Genomic DNA, 25,975 nt, shown 5'->3' with positions numbered 1-25,975 from the left:
GTATAGGGTTTTCCCAGGTAAGAATAGAGATCTACAAGCTATTTAAACATTTTCCACTCCTATAGATAATGCATATTTGCCCAATAAAACTATACCAAAAACCCTACAAAATCTGTTTCTCCACTTCTGTGTGAAATTTTTTCATCTCTATTTGATAATACTACTTCTAACATTAATTATTGGCAGTTTATTTGGCATTGATTAATTAAAAATGAGAATATGAATTATTACTTAAATAGGTGCTATTTTACTGGTAAACAGAATCTTTCAAAACTTGAGTTCTATGTGGAAAGGGCATCATAATGCAAGATTTTTGGTGGAAGTCAAAGGAAGGAAGAAACAAACAAAGATTGCCAAGCCCTGTGTTAATATGCTTTCAGAATGCTTATTTTAACAATTACGGGATGTGTGTACTCTTAGGTCTCTTTTAAAGGCAGAAAAACAGACTCAGAAAGCCTGAATTTGAACTTGCTTGGAGTCACAAACTAGGAAGTATTAACTCTGTGTGATTCAGATCTATGTCTTTCTGATTCCAAAACTAGCACCCTTTCCTTCCTGCTTCTCACATCCTGGCCTGTGTATGAATCTCTTCTGTTGCATCACCAATAATGTATCCTGTAGACAGGAGAGTCTAAACTTTTTAAATCAGGTGTCTTACTAGAAAAAAAAAAATTTGAGCACACTTCCTAATATATTTATATTTATTAATATATATACACCTTTTGGGGCGCCTGGGTGGCTCAGTGGTTAAGCCGCTGCCTTCGGCTCAGGTCATGATCTCAGGGTCCTGGGATCGAGCCCCGCATCGGGCTTTCTGCTCAGCAGGGAGCCTGCTTCCTCCTGCCTCTCTGCTTGCTTGTGATCTCTCTCTGTCAAATAAATAAATAAAATCTTTAAAATATATATATATATATATATATATATATATATATATATATATACCTTTTAATAATATGTATTGTAAAGCATAGTACAAAAGAAAATTTCAATAAATGAGAAATACAATATGAAGTCCTAGGTGATCCCCTTCAATACTGCTTGAGTATGTATATCCCACTATGGAGACCATTGATATAGACCAGTACTTCTTATAGGCTGTGGACTTTATCAGAATGACCTGAGGTACTTTTTAAATAAATATTGCTGGGTTTCATCTTAGATCCAACCAACTGGACTCTGGGGGTAGGGCCCAGGAATCTGTGTTATTCTCGAACTCCCCAAGTGATAACCTAGACCCCTCATCGTTTGAGAGCCATTAATATATCCTCTGCTTGAATAAATGCATGATGCCTTTTCATTGTATTTGGAAGCAATTATTACACGTCTCTGACCTTTTCAGCTAAATATCATGAATTCTTTTTTTTTTTTAAGATTTTATTTATTTGACAGACAGAGATGACAAGTAGGCAGAGAGGCAGGCAGAGAGAGAGAGAGGAGAAAGCAGGCTCCCCACGAAGCAGAGAGCCCAATGTAGGGCTCGATCCCAGGACCCTGGGATCATGACCTGAGCCGAAGGCAGAGGCTTTAACCCACTGAGCCACTCAGGCGCCCCTGAATATCATAAATTCTTGAAGTTGTTTCTAAAGTGACAGTATCCATCCTTCCACCTCAACATCTTTTATCTCAACATTGGTTTGGTTTGTCTGAGCCACATCTTCTCCCTATAATTGACTTTAACATTTCAAATGTGGCTTAACTTTAAGTAGTCTAACGAGAGCATAAAGAACCTAAGTCCTTCTATAGGGTGGATATCAAAAATTTGAAGAAGAGATATCAAAAACAGTGATTTCATCCTAAAACCAAAAAGCATGAAAGAAAATGGATATAATTAGTTACCTGTAGAAGTCATCCCAGGAAGTAATGGTAAGAGAGGATTCCTGAATGTTTGCCACCAAAAAATGGTGAAGGGTCTTCAAAATTTGGAGCAGACCCAGATTTGTTCCCTAAAATCATCCGAGAAGGGTCAGCTTATATCCTAACCAATATTTCATCTAATGCATTATAACTCTTGGTTAAAATAATAGAGAAGGAGAGATGCTTTGGTGTGGATAAATAGTAGGGAAAAGGCAAGAGAATTAATTCTCAAGCTGCCTGTTCTCAGCACTGGACAGGGAAAGACTGCTATGATCTAGAGGACTCTTTCTTTTCCTTTGTTACTTAATGATGGATGGTAAGGCAAATAAGGGGCTGAGCAAGACTGTGTTTAGGATTCAGTATAACCTATTGCTGCTTTATATCCATATCCAAGTATTTACTGAGTTTTTACCTGCAAAGAATGCTGGAGTTGGCATCGCAAGACCATGATTTAGGTGGTATCTGCTCTCCTATTCTGTGACCCTGGGCAGGTTGCATAGTGTCTCTGAGCACATTTCCCAGTCTATAAAATGAGGATGATGATGTTTGCCATAAACCATTATAGGGACTGAAAAGCTGAACTAAAATATAGTAAAAGAACTACAGGAAATTTCAAGTGCTGCCTGGAAATGATCAGAGTAGGTCATTCTTGACAATAAGCAAATTGGCTATTTCTTGTATTCTTCTATGATGGATGCTTGTGGCAACCTCTTTCCTCACAGGTAATCTAAATTTAAATTTCGTGGCAAATCATATTCAATTCGCCATGTATTCTGTGTGAAATAAAATATGAAACAAAGAAAAAACTCTCAGAGATGTTTGTTGCAGCATTATTTATACCAGAAAACAATAGAAGTCTCCAGATGTAGGAACCCGGTCAAATTTTCTAAGTCCCCTGTAAGATGAAATTATGTGACTAAGTGTTTATGAAACCTTTGATAGTGATATTATAAATATTAATGAATAGCTTTTAATGATTCGTATGTATAATGCTATTTCATATATGTAAAAGTGCTTAGAAGTACATAGCAATACCCCGGAATGTCAGTAATTTTTTTTCTGAGTGCTAATGGGGTCATTTCCTAAAATATGTATACACTTATTTTAAAAATGGCCACAGGTGCTATATATATGGGAAGTTTTAAGGAATAAGCATAATCTTTGGAAAACATGACTCTTTTTTCATGCAGACCAGAGCGTTTAAAGGACGATGTTTTGTTTATGTGATAAACATGTAGATGTGCCTGTGAGTCTGTGTGGATGACACACTTCCTAACGAGGTAGAATGAATGTATGCAACCATCATTTAAGAATTTTGAAGGGAACTTGACATCTGCACGTGTTGAACGAACAGTGGCTATTAAATGGGCTCTTTGTTCTCTCTGCTTCAGGTGCTGATAGTCTGCAGCACAGGCTTGGCTGGGATTATGCTGCTCAACTACCAGCAAGATTACACAGTCTGGGTGCTGCCTCTGATCATCGTCTGCCTCTTTGCTTTCCTAGTCGCTCATTGCTTCCTGTCCATTTACGAAATGGTAGTGGATGTATTATTCTTGTGTTTTGCCATTGATACAAAATACAATGATGGGAGCCCTGGCAGAGAATTCTATATGGATAAAGTGCTGATGGTAAGTACTTCAAATGCCCTCAATTGCTTAGGGGTAAAAATACGATTCGGAATTTTTGCAAGACATTGTCTGTATTTCATTGCTATTATATGCAACTGAGTAATTGAGGATGAGCCCTGCAGTGCTCATGAATGAGCTTAGTCTTGGGGAAATCAGGGAAGGAGCTCTTCTTGGCATGGATGGGACCGTTTATAGCTGGAGCAAAAACCATTACGTAGCCCCAATTCACATTATTTCAGACTCCTGCCTCCCTCTCTGCGATTAGATGGATTAGAATTGACTTCTTAAACCTGTATTTTAGCCCTTGAATTGGAACATTGGACTACTGATGTTCTAAGTGCCCTTTCCTAAAGTGGAGCTCAAAGACTTCCCAGATTGTAGTACCTGCTTGTATTTCTCTATCTATCACCTTACCAAATATTATTGCCATCAGCCCCATTAAAACTCATTATCCTAAGTATGCCAGGCCAAATTGAAGGTGTTTCATAATGAATACAGATGAACAGACCCTGATTATATTGTTTTCCGTAAGTCAGGATCCAAAGATAAAGGTATTACATTCAGATTCTTTATAGTTACATTATAGTTATGTAGACTCTGCAGATTCCCTATGTTAGAATCTCAATAGAAATTTTTTTAAAATTTAGAAATCCTACTTAAATGGTTCAAATACTGTTATCACTGTCAAATGCTACCAAATTAAGGATACTTAATAATAGTACTTTGCTAGTAAGCTGTGAAATATTCCTATCTGAAGGGTGGGTAATGTTGAAGACTGAACATTAGACACTGAATTAACAAGTCCTCTTCCAGGAGCATGGTTTATCTAGTTAAGTCTAAAATAATTATGTCGGGGGGCGCCTGGGTGGCTCAGTGGGTTAAAGCCTCTGCCTTCGGCTCAGGTCATGATCCCAGGGTCCTGGGATCAAGCCCCACATTGGGCTTTCTGCTCAGCAGGGAGCCTGCTACACCCCCCCACCCCGCCTGCCTCTCTACTTGTGATCTCTGTCAAATAAATAAATAAAATCTTTAAAAAAATAAAATTATAAAAATTAAAATAAAATAAATGTGTCAGGAAGCCTGGGAGGCTCAGTTGGTTAAGTGACTGCCTTCGGCTCCAGTCCCACATTGTGCTCCCTGCTCTGTTGGGAGTCTGCTTCTCCCTCCGACCCTCCGTTCTCACGCTCTGTCTGTCTCTCTCTCAAGTAAATAAATACAATCTTATAAATAAATACATAAAATGTGTCAATAAATAAAATAGATTCCTTTTCCCCCCTCCCAGTCACAAAAATTCCAAATGATTTAGCTGACGTATTTGGTACTGAATATCTTTCACTGGGAACTACATTTTGGCCATTTCCATAATGTCTGTACTATAATTCTAACCGGTTGTTCTCGTGATGGAATTTGACTTGTGAGCATTCCATCTCCTTTTTGATGAAGGCATTTGGAAGAATTTGGGGATGGTGTGGCTCAGTCGGTAGAACATGTGACTCTTGATCTCAGAGTTGTAAGTTTGAGCCCCACAGTGGGTTTAGATAAAATCTTAAGAAGAAGAATTACTAGTTTTTATTTTTTAAACCTCTGATCAAAAGTTGAGTTAAAAAAAATAACACTTTTTCTTCTTTTAGTTTTCTTCTGTAAGAATGATGAGTATATCGAATGGAGAAGTGCTCCATAAACTTTGACAAGATAGAGATGTTTCCTTCAGGGTATAATCCCATTTTGACTACTTTTTGACCACAGGTTCTGGTTGTAACTTCCCGTCTTCCTGCTTTATGGAGTAATTTAAAAGCCAAATAGACATTTTTTTTTTTTTAAGTAGCTTATTTATAGTTTGGTAAAAACAGTTATCTGGGCTTAGTATCGGTGCTTTGTTTTACCTTCTAGGGTTATTTTAAAGACAAGCCTTCTGGAGTAAAATAGTCTTTGTTATTCCCTTTAACCTTGATATGGAAAAAGTAAAACAACAAATAAAACAAGAATCTATGGGAAAATAGTCCTCTTAAAAATAATTAGGTATTTTCTCTTCCAAATAGAAGTAACATTCTCTCTCTGAGCCTGAGTGAGATGGTGCCAGTGAATGTATGGAAAAAAGATTTTATCTTGACATTGCCGCCTATCTGCACCGACTTAGTAGCTCTTGTGTAGTGATACTAACTATCATTTATTGCTATGTTTTTAGGCCATCCCTTTACTAACATTGAATCCAAAATGTAAACGCTCCTTAGGTTCATCTACCAACCACAATCTGAAGGACCTAAGAATTTATGCCATTTGGTCCCTATTTTGCAGGAGTTTGTGGAAAACAGTAGAAAAGCAATGAAAGAAGCTGGTAAGGGAGGCGTTGCTGATGCCAGAGAGCTGAAACCGATGGTAGGTGGAGATGAGGAGGTGGCCGGCCTCCAAGAGTTTCATTTTCACTTCCTCTCTCTCAGTGTCTTCACTGACTGCACTTCTTCGGGAGAAGCTGTTGTTATCTGTATCACGCAGGATGTTCTGCTCTTTCTGTTTGTGTGTTTACCCATCACTTGGATGGCAGAACTCTTGTCACAACTGAGACCACCTTCTGTAAAAGTAAGCTGAAAGGAACAGTGTCTTTTCCGGTGCTCCTGGTGGGGAGGGACTGTTTCTGTCCCTAAAGTAAAATTGCCATTTCTCGGGGGAGGGTGTTTGTTTTGTTTTGTTTTGTTCCTTTTTAACTGTCAGTGTTTGGTTTTCATCAGACTGAACATTTGGTTGCACACTTGAACTGACAGTTTGATTTTTGTCATTTTTGGAAGGTGGTGATAATTCCTTTCAACTTGCTAAAATTCATATCCCCCACATTTTTAATATTGGTTTGTTTCTGTTGCTGTCTTTTATCCCTTGCTGACTTTTTCTTCTGTTGCCTGGATTGTACTTTCTTTGTTTCTTCAGCTATTTTTCAGTAGGAAACAAGGTTATTTCCATCAACACTCACATTCCCTGCTCAGTAAGACAACTGGGTCTTCTCTAACCTCAGCTTGATTGTAAGAAGGATAAATTATCTCTGGTCAGGGATACGTGTATATTATAAGTACTGCACTTTGACAAAAAGCAACTCAGTCAGCATAAGAGAATCCTGAGTAGCTTTTCCCATAGATATTCTCACCTCTGCGTAATGACAGATGTCTCTCACACATATTTGTGTAATTACTGCTTATTTTACTAATGTATTCTTAAAGAGCATGTGACTTCAAAATATTATATAATTGCCTACCTCCTTAAATGGTACATTTTAAATAACGTGACTTCTCATTGCACATAACTTCCAAAAGCGTGAGATTAAGACTCCTCTTTCTTCTTTCTAGTTTAGTAAGTGGTTGATTTCATAGGTCTCCATCTGGAGAAATACATAATGTAAAACAAGCCCATTTAAGTATATAAGAGTAAAGAAAATGGGTTCGTTTAAGGTTGGGGGGGCGCATATGTATATGCATATGAATATGCAAAATAATTGTATATTCAACCTAAATTGAAGCCTCAGCAGAATGTTTAGATATAAACTCTTTCTCCATAACTCCCTTCCAAGGCCTATTTTGGTGTTGCTTTTAATAGCACTGATGATTATAAAGTCAAACCTTCAGTGTTTAGTTCTCAAGGTATAGATCACTCTAATTTTAAGTAAAAGGATGTAGAGCTCTTTGTTTTAAGCATGCATTAGCCAGAACTGCATTGAGTGGGCAAGAGGCACCATCAGCAATGCCCATGGTCTGGTTGCTTGCCTTCCCTACCCTTTCTATATCCCTCTTACTTGACACTGGCCAATGGAGAAAGCAGTAAAGATTCTTGCCAACCTTCTGGTGGCATGGGTAAATGAGGAAGGCTTTCTTCGTGTCATTCTTGGCTTATCTTACTTGTTCAGTAAATAAGGTTCCCAGCCTATAACTTTAAAAAGGTAAAATATAAAATCTTAAAATGTAAACCCTCTTCTCTCTACCACTTTCTGTCTTTCTAGTGGTTGGCACTTCTATTAAATCATTTGTCAGTAATAGTCATTTTTCCAAAGGGAGAAATATGTGGAGGTCTACACTAGCTTAGTTTGAACCATGAATTGACATGTATTTTTGCATTATCCTTTAGTGAGAGAGAATTTGTGGTAGACCAGATGGCAAGTATGACTTCTCTTCCCGAAACCCTAATTCATAGGTAATAATAATAGAATTGCCCAAGTTATGTGGCATTCTACCAGAAGCCAAGAACTTAGAAAGATTTTTTTTCCCTAATATTGCTTTCAGTTTTAAATTATTGTCCCTTAACTCAAACACTGCTTTAAAATCTTCATTCATTTTTTGCTTTTATTTTATATTGTTCATCAGCTCATTGCTTTCAAATTTGTGACAAAACTCTCCACTCTGTCCTGAAATATCTCTTTTATGTGCATTGTTCTTCTGGTGCTTTGGACATTACAGCATTTGATCCCTAAGAATGATGTTTTTATATGGCTTAAAAACTTTGCAGGAGAGAATTTGAGAAATTTATCGCAGAGTAGTTAAATACTTGAAGCATAATCAATACCTCTCATTCTTATCCCTCTTCTCCATTAGCATGGTTGGAGTTGACCACCATCTTGGATGTGTGCCTAAATAATTACCTGAGAAGTTTCTCACTAAAGTTTGGGGATTGGTAGAATTTAGTATTGTTTATTTGTATTTGCTTGTTTTAATTCACATGTTAGTCCCATAGATGAAAGTTGTATGAAAGCATCATACCTATTTTGCCATATCTGTACAACATGCTGTTTAAGTTCACTGGTCTATCTTCTTTCTTAGTGGGATATTTTACTTTAGAATTTACTTTTAGCCTATAGAATAATGTTCAGGGAAAACAATGAGCTTTTAAATTTCCTTTTTGACAGGGAATCATTGAACTAAAATATAAGTACTTCGAGTTTTCCTCGTGGACTTTTTTTTCTTTTTTTTTTTTTTTTGAGAAAAACTCACTAGTTAAGGAAACTTCAAAGGTTTGTGAGGTCACCCTATACATCTTTGAAAATTATTTTAGAAAAATTGATCACACGTGATGTAGAAGTTAAAGAAGGAGACACTCCGGCCTTCTGCCTATAGGAAAGAATTTATAGAGGAAAGGGAGGGGAAAAACCTGGACACTGCAGCAACATAGGTGGGAGATGTATTCTCTGCATATCTCAGAGCTTACCCAGAAGTGTGACTTTGCACATTCATAGGAATTGCAGCCCCTTGGAATATAGGTTTGGGGAGAAGGGCTCTCAATCCATTTTGCTTTGTTGCCGCTTGTGACCATCTATGTATTTGTAACATCGTTCATGATCTCCTTTTAATGGTAATTGTCTAAGATTCTACTCTGTATGACTTTGTTTTCTAGGCTTCGGGAGCAAGTTCTGCTTGAACCTAGCCGACCGTTACGGAACCCATTGACATTCCAAAACAATATATACACATAACTATGTATTTGTGTGTGTGGGTGTGTGTATATATGTATATGTATGTGTGTATATATATGTATATGTATATACACACACACACATAATCAGCCAAAATCAGAGAAAAGGAACAGGGATTTAATACCTTTTTTATGCTTATTTTTGTCAAACATGTACTCCTTTCATACGGGTGGCTTTTACAAGGCAACTGCCGTCATTTAATGTTTTCAATTGTAACTGTCTTAATGGAAATGTTAAGATTCATATCTGATTAACATTTTTAATAACTTAGAGGAGATTTTAACTTTAGTTATTTAAATTAGGTAAAATGATTGTACCGAATTCTCTGTCTAAAGTTTATTCAGGGGTGATTTCCCTGATGTGTGCATAAAAATCAAGGTCTTACTTTACTGATGCATAAGTCCTAGCGGGATGAGACTAGGCATATGCTTTCAGATAAATAAGGAGATACTCCAATCAGTTTTCCCCAATCAAAGAAGCCATGTCATTTTACTTTTAGAAACATACTAGTGGACTCAATATGGGAATTTTCATAATAGCTCATGCATTTGTCAGCCAACATTAAAAAGTAACCAACTCCTCAGGTATTTGTAGTTTACCCTAAGCTTCTATAAGAGAGTAGGTTAAAAAGAAAAGGGTAGATAATCTTTCTTATGCAAACTTTGTTCTTATAGTTTGTCTCTCTTTCGTTTCTTACTTCAGTAGCACCCTCCACACATTGGTGTGACTGATTTGAAGGGAAGCTGGGGCGCCCAGCAACTTTAGCCTTTAAGTTTCCGTGTATTGATTTGCAGATTAAGTAATGCTGGGAGGAATAAAAAAGGGAGAGAAACATGGAACACAAAGCATTGCAAATTCCAGTGCTTGGGCTTCTGCTCCTAAGGACCTTCAGTGGCTCCAGGCTAAGTGGCCATTTTATTCAAATACTTGCTGTAAAATCTGAAACCATATTGGCAGGTGCTCCTCTCCTCTGCAATTCATTAAATATCCAGAATTCTACAATGTTTAACTGAAGAATTGGTTATGTTTTGATCCTCAAGTGTTGAATATTCTTTTTGTTCGGGAATGGGTTTGGGGTTTTTTTGTTTCTTGTTGTTTTTCTTTTTTATTCCTGAAGCTTACCAGATATGAATGGCTAATATTCCATTGTTCTGCTTATTGTAATGGTGAATGCTTTAAGGAAAAAAAAGAAGTGTAATTTGCTAAGAATAATTCATGATCTGTTTATGCGATAACTCCTTTTTGTTACGATTTTTTTAAAAAAAGCTATTTTTGTTAATGTAAAGTAAATATTTCAGAGCAGATTTTTTAAACTTATTGCACTAAATACAGGCTCTGTACAAAAAAAAAAAAAAAAAGCCTCAGCATTTTATCATTCCATGGAAGAAGAATCTTTTGAAAGAAAGCATTGCCTCTTACCAGAAGTAGACAGTGAGTTAGACCGGTATTATGGAAATGCATACAATTAATGTCACTAGGGCTTAATAAGCAGCGGTTTGCTCATGTGCTTGCTTTCAAAGGGTTAGACCTTTAAATTGCTGCAAAAGGTAAATTGTATTTTTTTCTTTCTTTTTTTTTTTTTTTTTTTTTTTTTTTAGTATCCGTGTTCTTTACTCTAGCTAGGCTAAAATTTGCTAAATGCCTTGGTTTCTTTTCAAAGCTCATGTAATATTTCTGATTTTTCAGAATATTTGCAATAAGAGTCTGGATTTAAAAAAAACCAACAAAACAAAACACACAGAGTTAAGAGCTCTTATCTTGGCAAGACCTGGGAAACCAACATTGTGAGAATAGCTATTTTGAAACAATAACCTCCAGAAGTTAACATCTAACATCGCCAGACAGTATCATTGTACTCTTTTTGTATCCTCTGAAATGGAATAAATATAATTATGTAACTAACAATTATCCAAATAGATGAGAGAGCAAATCATGTAAGAAAATCCAGAATACCTTCTGTTTCATAGCCACACAGATTTTGGACATTAAGAGACATTGGGAACTAAATTTAGGATTGGAAAAAGTTTGCAAGATGAGTATCAGAACAGAAGACATTCTAGGAGCTAGCTGTTTTAGGAGATGTCCCTCCAAAGTGACCTGATGGAAGTCTTGAATTTTGGAAATTAGGTTCTACTCACTTGGACATCCCAGCATCATGGACTCTCGCTGCTCCCCTGTTACATTTGCTCGCAATCTCAGCTATTTGGAAACCACCAGGAATGCTTTCTAATTATCATTTGCAACTAGAACTGTAATCAGAAAGAAATTTTGTATTTTTGTATAACTTGATCGTGTGCCATTTTATATAACAGGTCCTGTTTTACAAATAAATTTTGTTTTACTAACATTGTGTTTAGAAATTATGATCTATGTGTAACCATGTCATTTGAGTTCCAAATTAATTGCCAGGCTGTGTTCCCTAAGTAAATGTGTGTGCCACATAGGTAGATATATGCTTCTCTGCATATATGTGTTACCCAGGCACATACAGAGAGATATTTAATGTAGAGAATGTCACTCTCATATGAGCTTCATTCTGATACATTTTATAAAGCCTCACAGAGGCTTTTTAGCAATATTTCAATGTTTTGGGGTTATGTTTGGATATTCCTGCTGCCTCTTTCATTCATCGCGAGTCATTCTTCAGCTAGCTCTGGGCTGCCTTACTGCTGTTCAGTGCTCACTGCCTCCATCTTCTGCCCAAGTGAGAAGAATAGATGAAGAACAAAAATTATCTGTGATATGTGGTGACCTGAATAATTTTAGAAGCCATTGACTCTGTGTTGTGGTCTGTGTCTTTTTCTGTGGTGGATCTTCAAAGTTGTTTTCAGTACCAACATCTCCAGAGTACAGTTAAGGTCCTCCAGTATAAGTGGTGATCGTGGGGACCCAAGCATCACTGTGGGTTCTGCCATCAGCAAAAGGCTCTGGTACCTGATTTAGACTTTGCAGGCTCCTGCCTCAAGAGGAAGTGGAAAGAAAAAGGTCATATTTCAGTATAAATCCAAGAAACCCATCTTCTAGGGGAGGCTTAACCAGTACGTTAGGTAAACATTAGGAATTTAGCTAGGGCATTGAGATTATATAATCCTTGCATAGATGAGCAGAGCTCAAAGCAGGTTGTTCCTTTAAACCATTTAATGCAATGCTTAATGTTTAGGATTAGAGCTTTTATCCTATCCTATAGCATGATTAAGTCCTATGTTACCACAATTTAAGTAGCTTAACTGTGTGCTGGTCCCCAAACTTTTTCTGTAATGGTTGGAGAAGAGGTACTCACTGAGTCTCTTTTAAAATTATGCTGGAAATAAGTTTTTTTTTTCCTTTGTAGAGATGTTTCCCTTACTCTTCCATTTTTTTTTTTTTTTTAAGCCAAGAACATTAAGCTGCCAATTGCCAGTACCATTGACCTTGGTATCTGCCAAGGGCTCTTGTCTTTCCAGGGCAGTTTCAGGACTTCATCCCAGTAGGGAGTAGTGAAGAGATGACTCCTTCCTTTATCCTGATGCTGACCTGCTGCTTTATACCAGAGTAATGCTTCTACCACCAGAACTACGAGCACCGAATTATCAGGGCATATCAGTGCCCCCCAAATTTCAACCATTTCCACCACGCGCCAGTACTAGCTAATAAAGGCCATTTCAGGAGATCTCCCCCCACCCCTAAACCAACGCAACTACAAAATAGGACTGTAGGGTCAGTCCCAAAACGAGAGCTGCCAATTATGGTGACCTAAGCATTTTATTTTGTCTTTGGTCAGTAACCTTCTCATTTATATTTCTGGAGTTTCCAGTAGCCTTAACGTAGCCTATGAGACGTTACCTTCAGAAAAGTCTTTAAGCTTTCACCTTTCAATAAGTTCTCTACTGCTTTTTTATTGCTACTTAAAAAAAAAAAAATCCTGAGAGTCTGGAGGCTTATAAATGCACCTGCCAGAGTTAATTTCTGTATTCTTTTCATATATTCCATCTGACAGATAGGAGTGCACTTATAAGGGCTTGCCTAGAGTTGTTAAGACGTGGTCTGTGAATATATATTGGAAAATTGCAGGTTCATAAGTAAATACACATAACACAGAGATTTGTGTATTATAAATTCACAGCATAGACTGCCTTTTGCTTTAAATGCATATTCATGTATCTTTGTGTACTCAGGATGCATATTAGCCCTTTTGAAAAGTAGGCACTGTTCAGATACAGTGGCTGTTTTTGAAATTAGCTCATTTTTGATTAGCGGCACATAGCCTAAATTTTGAAAGCAGGACCCTTGAATGTGCCAAGAGAAAAATCTAATGCTTGTAACAAACTTCAGAAAACAAAACAAAAAACTAACTATGTTGTATACATTTGTCAGTTTAAAACAGCACACTTGCCCCATTCAGATTTCATAAACGTGAGCCAAATTCTTAGTCTCCACATTTTAAGAGAAAACTTTAATCTAAGATTCAAACTTTTAAAACAACTTTCTTATAGAAGGCTTCAATGCAAAGTTTTTAAATTTGAGAATTTCTATGGAAAACCTTTCTATAGAAATACTATAGTACTTTCTTTCCCATCTTCAGGATTTTTATATGCATTAAAAATGGCAAATGGTGTTTCAGTATTGCATAAACAATGATCACTTTTGTAAATTACATGGAAAGGATTTAAGTTTGATATTTCCTAAAGGAACTCACTAGTAAATTTGTGGGAAAGATATGAAATTATTAGGAACCAAAATATTAGGCAATTTTATTCCATTTTGATACTCAAGTTTTACAACTAAAATGATTTCCTGAGGAATAAATACTCCAGGCCAGGGTACTTGGAATAATGAAGCTTTTAGGTTACTCAAGGTCAAGTCAAGATCTATCTGAATATGAAATCACTGTAATTCCCAAATGTTTCAAGAATTTCTGTTTTACTTGCTAAGACCTGAATTTAATATTTAATATTAAGCAGGTTCTTAATCTTTTGAGAGAACTATGGGCCCCTTTGAGAAGCTTACAAAAGTAATGGACTATCTTTCTCTCAAAAGCACATAGTACATTTATGAACATTTGAAATGGTAATAGAATTTCAGGACCCTCTCTCTGCCAGCCTCCAACCCACCGTCCCCTTAAGGCCTAACACACACAAATCAAAGGCTGCCCTAAAGTTGGTTTGATAACATGTTTTGAAATAAAGTAGTGATTGGGCCTCCACTAAAAATACTTCTAATATGGTACTTACCTACTTATAACTTGGAATTATTTGTATAACCTGAAGACTTTGATTTAGTACTAGCTTTGGAAACCGAAACCACACTAATCTGAAGGAGTAAGAAAATGGTCAACACTGAATCTTCAAGAGTAAGATTTCATTCCTTGGAGGTGTGATGGGGTATGTTGGGGAGGGATTTTGGCAAGCTACCCAGTTTTTTGCAGTGGGTAAAAAAAATCCAAGAATCTTTTATAATTATCCATCAACCAAAGCACTGGATTCTTTTTTGCTTCTCAAATATGACAAATGCTATCAGTAGATCACTGTCCAAAAATATGTCATCAGTCATTGTGACCAAGAACAGTTGAAGATGATGAGAAATTAGCAAACTCAGTGTAGTTTACAGTTGACAATATTTTAGTGGAAAGTTTGAGGAGCAGATGCTGGTGGGTGGGAGGAAGGGAATTCAAACGTTGTTTTTCTTCCTAGTTACATCAAGGAGGTGTTTCTTTGTTTTGACTGTTTTTGAGCCTTTGGCCACTCTGCCAACAAGACTGTGCCTCCACTCCCCTGCATCCATCCCTGCTTCTTTAGGGAAGCATGTGGGTTTCTTCACATCTCAACCCTACTATTAGGTAAGCGTGCTGCATCTACATGGAGGGACCTCAGGACCCTTAAAAAAAGAGCAGGCAGAAATCCTTAAAGAGTTTGTTCTTTTAAGATTTGATTGCAGTGAGTCATGATTTGTAGTCAGACATCAAACCCTTACCTACATTTTCAAGCTGAAGGAAGCAGTGGGAATCTCATAACTGGCTGGAGAAGAAAGGAGAGTCAGCTCCCTCCCCCACCCCATACCTCCAGAAGAGCTTTAATGAACCTAATACAGTAGCAAATGGAGAGACCGTGGGTGGAAATTCCCATAACAGGTGAAAAAGGGCCTAAGTCCACTGTAAGTATCTGCATTTGACATTCCTTTTGTTGTAGATGTGTATGACTTAGAATGTTCTGATCCTCCCATCTGAATCTGATCTACCCTTCCCGTCCGATTGGAATGTAGTTTGAGTTAGTTATTTTTTTCAGGAATTTGTGTTCAGTCATTCTGTGTGAGTAAAATTAAGGGCTGAAAAGAAGACTTGAATAAATGGGCATGGAACTGAGAGGAAGCTCCAGCCAGCATCCCACGGACCATTCTACCTGCCACTAGAAAATGTGGCACTCTCTATTTACCATGTTGATCACCAGGCCAGGATTCATAAATTGTGTTAGATACCTCACAGGAATGAGACAATAATAGGACAGTGTCGGGGGCTGATGATTTGAGACAGAGACTCTTAAATAAATTTTCTCCATCATCTGGGTTCCTTCCAGTAGTAGTGTGTGCTCAGAAGTTCTTTTTGGCTCCTCTTGTTTCTGTGCTAGTTTTGAGTTTTGGAGACTTAACACGGGGAAAGTTACCTTTCTTCTATGCTGCCTTAGTGCTACAAGATTATATTGTGTTGCTGAGGTTTTCTGACTTCTTCCTTCCTATAAAAGGGTAATAGGGGCTCCATAATGAAAAGAAGTTTCAATGGTATTGTCTCAGAATATTCTTGACCACTGAATGCACTTCAAACAGGTCTTGTACCCAATGAAACAAGTTTAGTGGGCTGTTAGCTGATCTGATTATAGGAGGAAAAACATTACAACCAACCAACCAAAAAGTAGGGAGAAAAGTATGGAGGGCACCTAACAAAATTACAGGGGCTCTGGAAAAACAACCAAAGACAAAAGCATATCTTCTGCAGACCAAAGGTCCAACTTTAAGTACTTGCTGGCATAGCCTATCTGAACTTTGGGAGTATAGAATAGAAGTCCTAGAATAGGCAGCCCAGCTTTAAGATGAGTCAGTGCAATAGGGACCTGCTCTTGATCTCTCAGGCTCTGAGGCTTATATCCAGTGTCCGGCCCAGCCCAGGGTATGGATGGGGTGATAGGTATAGAAAACACGCATCAGTGTGTCTCGATCACTCACTGTTGTGTGATCCAGCATGAGAAATATGTTGTGGTGCCACATATTTCTTAACCTGATGCCTTTTGGTCTTTGTCATTTTCTTTTGCCATTTGCATCCTATTTCATAGTGTCAAAATGGATTTTTGTATCGTGTCCTGTCTGTCCATTATGAACTATAGGATCAGAGTTCAGCCTTCCATGAATTCTGCAGTTCGGGATCCTTTCCCTTAGCGTCATTTTGAGCTTTTCCTTATCCCAGTGTCACTACACTCTATTCAGGTGGGGGAACAAACATGTAGGTGCTTGCACATGCCCCACAGACACGGTTGTAGCCCTACTATTTGTGACTGTCATTAATGACACAGTGCAGACTTTATAGACAGAGCATTATGCTCTCAGAGGACTTTAAAAATATGTATATTAAGCAATTAACTTTCTGGAGTTATCAAATCTTGCTGGGAAATTAACTTCCAAGAGCTCTGAATTGGATGGAATTCCATCTGGCTTCAGAGTACAATGAGCCTATATGAAATGGAGCTTTGAAATGTTTTTCTTGTGCAGAAATATGAACTAGAAAATAAGTGCTGATCCAATGCTAAGTTTTCTCTGTGTACTGACTCAGTTGCCAGAATTATAATGAAAACTGTATTTTAGTCTAACAAATGTATAGAATTTTTTATGTAATAAATAAAATTTTATAGGAAAGATTGTCATTGTCTACTGTGTTGGAACACTTCCCCATGTCCAGGGTGGTGATTAATAGTAGTGTAAGGGAGGAAAATAATTTTCCCCCTACCCTTCTGAATTTTTAGTTGAGACCTCTCCCCCCATAACAGAAGACAGATTAATGAGAGATAAGCATGCAGAAGTGTATTAACATGTATACCTCATGTATACATGGGAGATACCCAGGGAAGATACCCCCCAAGGTGGCTTAAAATTCAAGCTTAAATACCATCTTACTAGGGAAAGGGGAGGGGAGTGAGATAGCTTTGTTAGGGGAGAAGAGATGTTTTTTTTTGTTTGTTTGTTTGTTTTGTTTTTTTTGAGAAGAGATGATTTTTAAGAAAGGTGAGTGGCCCCTTAGAAGAATAAAGGAGAGGTAAGACAGTTTGTGAAAACTTTTGCCTGGGTGTAGTGTTGACTTCTTGTCCACTGTGATAAATCTGTTTTCCCCAGTTGATGAACCTCCCAAGAACAGAATTGATGACAGTTGAGTTCCTTTTGGAGGATCTGTCTTAAGGTAGGTCAGGAGAGTTCAGAGAAGGCCTCTTCCTGCATTTACTACTTTTCAAGTACCTACAGTTCAAAATTATCAGTATACCAAAATGGCATTTTGGGAGATAGCGTGTTTTGAAATCCTACAGTCATATTTTGAGGCAGCATATCCTACTTGTCAATGGGAAGTGATCCTTGGCAACATCTTGACCTTCTTGGATTAGGTCATTATGCTGCAAGGGTGCCCTAGAATTTTCCAGTTCTCCTTTCTAGCCCCTCTCAGCATGTCCTAGCATCCTTGAAGTGCACAGTATAAAAATGGTACAGACTAAAGAAGTACGAAGTTCATCCACTGCCCGACCAAGCTTGGGTCTGAGTTGCCTTGTGAATGCTAAGGTTGCAACTGAATAAGTCATTAAGTAGAATAGAAAAAAAGCCTCTTAGATCACATTTACAATGGAAAACACTTTTGTCTGGTACCGTGCCCTGCACATAACTTGAAGCCTAGATCTGTGCTGAGTTAGTGGCTTTGTGAAGCTGTGGAATGCCCTCAATTATACAGTGGCTGTGCCCCATTAAAGCTTAGAAAAATCAAGTTTGTTTAAGATGAATTGTATTTTAAATGATACTGAGGACTAAGGAAGGGGATGTTCATAAGTAGAAGACCTTTTGTACTACCAATAAACCTCTCCTAATTTGTTTCATAATTTTGGACTTTGAGTAGCTGCTCTACAGACTGCTTTTCATTAGCAAACGTGAATGATGCCCAGATGATAGCCCCAGATGTTTATCTATTCCACCTTGCCAAAAGATGTGATAGGACATTTGTGAGGTATCCTTAAACACTGGAGGTATTTGACATACTGAAGAATATTAGTAAGTCTAGACTGTTAATTCTTTTTTTCAGCGGTTCTGTCGCAAACTTACACAATTTCTCGTTCTATAGCTCACCTAGGGATTAAAGAGCCTGTGAAAAGCTTCACATCTCCTAAAAGGTACCTAGATTTTTTTTTTCTCTTTGGCTGTGGAAAGTATAGTCTGTGTTCAATTTCCAATTTTAGAAAATAAAAAAATAAGACTTCTTTCAGGAAGAATACTGTTTGTGCACTCGAGGTTAATATGTAAGTTAGGGTTGAGATTTGAGTTTCAAAGAGCTATGTAACTCAAGCTCTTGCAGGTGTTGAAAGATTCAGAAAGAAGCCAGTATGCTATAAGAATCTTTGGCCTTATATCTCTGATCAAGTGCTGTGAAACTAATCAATGTTTCTTCATATTATTTTTTAGTCGTGGCAAGTAGCAGTGAAAGCAAGAAGTAACTTATGCCTTTAATTTGATATTACGCATTCACTGAAAAAAATAGAAGATGCACCTTGATTTAATTTGGGTTTTCAGAAAACGCAAAGCTAAGCTATTAGACCATTTCATGGACTTAATCAGCAATTTCAATAGATGTCTTAAAGCTTTCTAGATAGTTATAAGCTCTCTGGCCAGGTATGTCAGTCTAGGGAGGCGACAGTAGAATTGCCTTCAAGACAAAACAAAAGGGCTTTTATTCATTCGTACTTACCATATAACTTTATCCTTGGAGACAGGATATTAGGCATTTGTGTCTGATCCAGAGTCCATCTGCCAAGAAGGATTCTCATAACTTACAAAATAAAACAACAACAAAACTAAAATTAAAAATAAAAGGAAAATGAAAACTGAGAAAGGAAAATTAGCTGTATAAGAAAACCAAGGATGAGCATAACACTGATCTGCTAGTTTTCTGTCAGTCCTGCAAAGAGGAAGTCAAAAAAGATACATAGTTTTACGTGTCTAATAAAAGGAAGCATGGGGTTGGGGGTTGGGGGAGGAAGCATTGAATAGAACTTTAATAGGAGTAACTAGTCAGGTATTAAAAATGAGTAATATTTAATGACTTGTAATATTTATAATCAATGAAAAAGGGATAAAACAGTATTGATAGCCTGATCTCATTTATGTAAATCAATTTTTATACATTTTTAAATGACTGATGGTATAGTAGATGCAATTCTGTAAGCACTTGTAGTTAATCAGTTAATTGAAAAATTTGGTTAATGAAGAGAATCATTATTAATGAAAAAATTTTTGAATACAAGTAAATATTGGCTGATCTTTGACATAGGTATAGTTCTTTTTTATGACTGACTCCTCTGAAGTTGTCTGTTGTCTTTTTTTTGCACTAACCACACCAATAATGTAACCACCTAAAAATGTGATAAGTGAAATACTGGATTTTAAAAGTGGATCAGGAGTTTAGACACGCTTATGAAGCCAGCTGTGTATGGACTCCCAGATTTTTATAATTTCTTTCCATTGTTTAGAATTCTCACACACACATAAGTCAAGAGTAATATTTTTAGTATCTTTAGCATTCAACTTAGTTTTCTTTGCAATTACTCTCTTTATACACATTGTTTTTATCAGTATGTGTGATATAAATAATCATACCATTAGAATAAACAGTGCACCTGACATAACATGTTGGAATAAACACACCTGACTCTTGCTAAGCATAGTCCACTGATGTTGAGAACGAAGTACACATGTCCCCAGGAGCATTCAGCCTGCTATGACATCAACCAGTACCTTCCACGGGGGAGTACAGAAATGGCAGTTAATCTGGCAAGATGGTGAAGTGGAAGTCAGCTAAGAAAGCCACCCTTTTTACATCAAAATGATTATTATGGTTAATCTCTACATTACCGGGGTGTGGGTAATTTAATTTTTTCTTTACTTATCTGTATGTTTAAAATATTCCTCTCTAGTTTCTTACTATGAACAACATAGTCACATTAAAAAGCAAATAGCTAGGTCAGTATAGTAAAATGATAGTAACTAAGCCCATATGGTAATATATCTAATGGAGTAGAAGAGATAGTTCCCAAAACAAATTATATTCTTATAAGAATTTAATAAAAGCTAAGGATATACCTCAAATGAATAAGGAAAGAAAGAGTTCATTTAATAAACGGTTTTTAGGACAATTGATTTTCAGTTTGAAAACAAATCCAAGTCAAATCCAAATGGATTAAGGATTTTTTTTTTAATTAGACAAGGGAAAGATCACGGGAAGGAGTGGGAGGGACTTAATAAATTTAGAAGGATTAGGTTAAAAAAAAAAGCATAGACTGCTGGGAGTTGGTGAGATCCATGTCTCACATTTTGTGGAAAATGTAATGAGTGAGGCCCACTTCCGATGCATTTACTAAGCAGTGTGCTGGGTGTGTTCACTTTAATTCAATAAGCATTTCCTGAGACCTCCTCTGGTCGGTCAGATTTATAATGTGGGAACTCATTGGTAAATATTGACTCCCTGATCTTAAGGAGCTCACAGCCTAGTGAGGGAGGTAGACAGCAGTGAGGTTAGGATGGGAACAGGGTGTTTTGGGAGCACATAGGGAGGTTCTGGGGTCATTAGGAGAAGCTAACTTGAGCTGAGACTTGAAGGATGAGCAGGAATTAATGAGCGCGATGGGATAAGGGAGATGCTGGGAGGGGAGAAGATTCTACTCAGAAGAATAGCAGCGATCATACAGCAACATGAGAGAACATCAGTTGTTGAGCATGTCCTAAGCCAAGATCTTGTGGATATGATGCAAGAGGTGACAGTGACCCTGGAGAGGATGCAGGCGTCTTGCCTATACATTCATACCTGAGCCAAGAGCTGTCAGGAGCCTAGGACAGGAAGAGGGAGACCTGGGAGTGAGAAGGAAGGGGAAGAGGAATATTCCAGGGGGAGCTCTAACAGGTCTGGTGACCAACTAGATCTGGGGGAGAAGGAAAACAAAATCGTGGAGCTCTACACTCAGAGTGGTGCATGTCACCTCTGCATTTAAAGATAGGGGCTTGTACTGGACGGTCAAGTTCATCCAGGCTCTGCTTCTTTACTTCACCGGATATCAGAAATATTTACCTTTCCTTCTTAATGCTCTCTGATGTAAAAGTTCTGTAATGATAAGAAGGAGTCAGTTGTAGAAAAGTTTGAGGGTCCGAAAATTCTCTGTACCAACAAGATATTTATTTTTTCACTCCGTGATGAATGAAATCCACCCGATTTCTGGTCTCAGTTAAGAGATCCCAGCCTAGCAATGGCTGTGCAGTCGTCGTAACTGCAGACAAAGTCTGTCTCAATGGCTGTAATTCTGTTCTACTAACTGTTACCTTAATCATCTGTGCACTTCTACACTAACAAGAAATAACGCAATATATTTGGTGTATTTGTATGTTTACATATTCATGTTCTGCTTTTCTCCAAAAAGGCATATATAAATTAAGATTATTGAAAACAGAAAAGCAGGGGTGTCTAGTTGGCCCAATCAGTGGAGCATGCAACTCTTTATCTTGGGGTCAAGAGTTTGAGCCCTATGTTGGGTGTAGAGATTATAAATAAGCAAACTCTAAAAAAAATTAGAAAAGCAAAGGATAAGCAAGAAGAAACAAACATGCTAGATTCTAGGACTAATTGTTACTACCTAGTAAGGCATTAATATTTTGAGCTTCCTGGCAACCTGAACGAAAAGAAAACACCAAGATTTATAGAATATCATTCTTTGATGGAAGTAAGTATATGCATTATTCAAGTGACTGTGAAAGCAAAATTAATCTGCATGACTGTCAGGTTGGGGTTTGGAGGTGCTGAGCTGATTAAGTCCCAGCATATAACTTCCTGAGTCTAGAATGTGTGACTTTATTCTTATCCAGATCTTCCTCTATTAGGACTTACAATATACATTAAGTATATACTTAAGTACTAATAAAATAGAAGTCTTTGTTTATTCCAAAGACATTCACCAACTCCTATATTAGCTAAGGATACGGAAATGAAAGATCCCATCTTTGCCTTCCAAGGTCTCACAGTGTTCAGGAAGGCAGAGAGGGTGAGGAGATGATTGTAATGTAGTGTGCCAGATGCTGATGGAATTCACTCAGGAGCAGCATGGAGACTACTTAAAGGTGGGAAGGGCAGGGAGATGGGATGTGGTAAGGGAAAGAAGCCTTTTGCAAAAGTGTCACTGCTCCAAACAGAGGGGACAGTGTGTATAAAGAAATGACATGTCTGAATCTGTCCCAGAGAATAGGTGTGGGGACAAGAAATCAGAGAAATCAAGAGAAATCAGATCTTGAGGGTCCTGTGTGCCAGGCTCAAGGACTTGATTTGATGCTGAAGAAGATGGGAACTCGCTGAAGGTTTTTAAGCAAGAGAGTGCTTGGTGATTTGAGCATTTTAGGGGGAAAAATCACTGTGGTAACAGTGGGGGGATGTACCCAACCTGATAAGGAGTGTTTATGAAAACCACACAGCTAGTACACTCAGAGGTGAAAGACTCAAAGTTTTACCCCTAAGATCACTTAAAAGACAAGCATACCTACTCTTGCCATTTCTCTTCAACATTATACTGAACATTCCAGCCAGGGTAATTCAGTAGGGGGGAAAAAAAAGGGAAAAAGACATCCAGTTTAGAAAGAAAGAAAGTTTTATCTCTTCCCACATGACACAATCTTCTATATAGAAAATCGTAATGAGTTCATACACACACAATTAGAATTAAACAAATTAAGCATTGTTTGTGGGATAGAAGATCAACACATAAAAATCAGTGTTATTTCCTTTTTTTTTTTTTAAGATTCCATTTATTTTATTTAACAGACAGAGATCACAAGTAGGCAGAGAGGCAGGCTCCCCACCGAGCAGAGAGTCCGACGAGAGGCTCGATCCCAGGACCCCGGGATCACGACCCAAGCAGAAGGCAGAGGCCTCAATCCACTGAGACACCCAGGTGCCCCCATAATCAGTTTCTATCTAAAGTTTTATTCCTTTCACATAAAAATCCGTTTTATTTTTAATCTAAAAAAGAAATGAAGAAAACAATCCCATTCACAATAGCATCAAGAAGAGTAAAATCCTGAGAAGTAAATTTAACAAAGGCAGTGCAAGATGTTTACGTTAAAAACTACAAAATATCATTGAAAGAAATGAAAAGAAGACATAAGTAAATGGGGAGACATCAGTGTTCATGGGTTGAAAGAGTTTTTATTTATTTATTCTTTTAAGTAGGCCCCATGCCCAATGTGGGGCTTAAACTTACAACCTTAAGATCAAGAGTCAGATGCTCTACTAATGGAGCCAGCCAGGCACCCCTGGAAGAGTTAATATTGTTAGGATGATAATACTATCCAAAGTGATGGACAGATTCAAAGCAATCCTTATCAAAATCCCGAAAGCTTTTTTTTGGGGGGGGGCAGAAATGTTGATTCAAAAATTCATATGGAGTTTTGTAAGCTACTCCATTTTGCCAAAACAATCTTGAAAAAACAAAAGTTGGAGAACTACCACTTTCTGATTTCAAAACTTACTCTAAAGTTACAGTAATCAAAACAACATGGTACTAACACAAGGATAGAAATGGAGATAGACGGAACAGGATTGAAAGCATCAAAATAAAAGCATGTGTCTATTGTCAACTATTTCTCAGCAAATTTTCCAAGACTATTCAGTGAGGAAATTTATCATTTCCTTATCATTTTCAGTAAATGATGCTTGCACAACTCAATATCTACTTACAAAAAAAAAAAAAAGAGAGAGAGAGAGAAAGAAATTGGACACTTACCTCACATCATATACAAAAATTTAACTCAAAATGAATCAAAGACTCATATAAGAGTTAAAACTGTAAATCTCTTATAAGAAAACAGGGGCAAATTTTCATGACCTTGGATCTGACGATGGTTTCTTGGATATGACACCAAAACACAAGCAACAGAAGAAAAATAGGTAAATTGGCTTCATCCAAATTAAAAACTTTTGGCTTCATGGGATACTATATTTAAAAGTATGCCAAGGCACCCCACATAACTGGAGGAAATAATTGCAAATCATATACCTGATAAGGGTTTAGTATCCAGTATACTTAAAGAACTCTTAATATTCAACAACAGAAAGAAAACCCAATTTAAAAAAATGAGCAATGCAGGGGCATCTGGGTGGCTCAGAGGGTTAAGCCACTGCCTTTGGCTCAGGTCATGATCCCAGGGTCCTGGGTTCAAGCCCCACATCGGGCTCCCTGCTGGACAGGGAGCCTGCTTCCCTTCCTCTCTCTCTGCCTGCCTCTCTGCCTACTTGTGATCTCTGTCTGTCAAATAAATAAATGAAATCTTTAAAAAAAAAAAAAAAAAAGCAATGCAGTTGAATAGGCATTTCTCTAAAGAAGATTTTTTTAATGGCCATGAAATACCTGAAAAGATGCTCGGTATTATTAAACATTATTAGAGAAATGCAAATCAAAACCACAATGAGCAATGAGCTATAACTTCATATCCACTAGGATGACTACAACCAGACAACCAATAGCAAGCATGGATGAGAATGTGCAGAAATTGGAACCCTCGTATGTTACTGATGGGAATGCAAAATGATGCAGACCCATAGAAAATAATTTGGCAGTTTCTCAGTACATGCTCAAGCACAGAATTACTACATGACCCAGGAATTCCTCTCCCCAGATATATACCCAAAATAATTAAAAACAGACATTGAAACAAAAACTTTACACAAATGTTCATCAAAGCACAATTCACAACCAAAATGTGGAAATAATCCAATATCCATTGACTGATGAATGGAGAAACAAAATGTGATACGCCCATACAGTGGAACATTATCCAGCAGGAAAAAGGAGTTAGGTACTGATGCAGGTACTGATGCAGTATGGATGAAACTTGAAACCATTATGCTAAACAAAAAAGGCCATATAATGCATGAATACCTATATATAAAAATATCCAAAATAGGCAAATCCACGGAGACAGGAAACAGATTTAATGGTTTTCAAGGCCTAGGGGAAGGTGGGGGGAAGGGGTGGCTGCTTAGTGGGTGTGAGTTTTTCTTTTGGGATGTTGAAAATGTTCCGGATTATATAGTGGTGGTGATTGCACAACTTTCTGAATGTACAAATGCCATTGAATTATGCACTTTAAAATTAATAACATGAAACATTATTATGTTTATTTTACCACATTTAAGAAAAAAACTAATGGCACTGGTAGATATTATTTATTTAACTTTATTTTGAAATTTTAGAACTTACAGGAAAATTGAAAGAATGGTACAAAGAATTCTTATATACCTCACACTCTGATTTCCCAAATGTTAGCATTTTGTCATATTTGCTTTTTTGCTTTCTGTCCCTCTCACTCTCTCTGTTGCTCTCTATTTGTCTGTCTCTTTGTTTCTGACCGTGTGTGTGTGTGTGTGTGTGTGTGTGTGTGTGTGTGTATTCTATAGACTATTTAAATTTTTACAGTTGTCCCAGGGATGGCCTTTATGGAAAAATATTCTGGTCAAGAATCCAATTTAGGATCACACATTGCATTTAGTTCCATGTATCTTTTCTTTTTTTCTCTTTTAAGATTTTATTTATTTATTTGAGAGAGAGAAAGAACATGAAAAGGGGAGGGTCAGAGGGAGAAGCAGACTCCCTGTTGAGCAGGAAGCCGGATGTGGGACTCAATCCTGGCACTGCAGGATCATGACCTGAGCCGAAGGCAGTCGCTTAATCAACTGAGCCACCCAGACACCCTGGTTCCATGTGTCTTTAATGTCCTTTAATTTAGAACAATTCCTCAGTCTGTCACTTAG

General features: G+C 37.4%; 1 protein-coding gene across 5 annotated transcripts in view; it reads left to right on the top strand.

The window, feature by feature from the left end:
• The window catches only part of SLC44A1 (solute carrier family 44 member 1), a 201,639-nt gene that overhangs the window by 146,797 nt on the left and 28,867 nt on the right, over positions 1-25,975 (top strand). For 3 of the 5 annotated variants that reach the window (XM_044265220.1, XM_044265218.1, XM_044265221.1), the window contains 3 exons: positions 3,246-3,482; positions 5,778-5,858; positions 8,847-11,270. In XM_044265220.1, coding sequence (XP_044121155.1) covers positions 3,246-3,482; positions 5,778-5,858; positions 8,847-8,870 — 342 coding nt within the window. In that variant the 3' untranslated portion in view covers positions 8,871-11,270. Of the gene's footprint in view, positions 1-3,245; positions 3,483-5,777; positions 8,814-8,846; positions 11,271-25,975 lie in introns of those variants that run through there. The other 2 variants (XM_044265219.1, XM_044265217.1) reach the window with 2 other exon arrangements.

This window comes from Neovison vison, chromosome 9 (genome assembly GCF_020171115.1).
Source record: "Neovison vison isolate M4711 chromosome 9, ASM_NN_V1, whole genome shotgun sequence".
NCBI lineage: Eukaryota > Metazoa > Chordata > Mammalia > Carnivora > Mustelidae > Neogale > Neogale vison.
The sequence above is the reverse complement of the archived record's forward strand: the minus strand, read 5'-3'. Positions and strand labels throughout refer to the sequence as shown.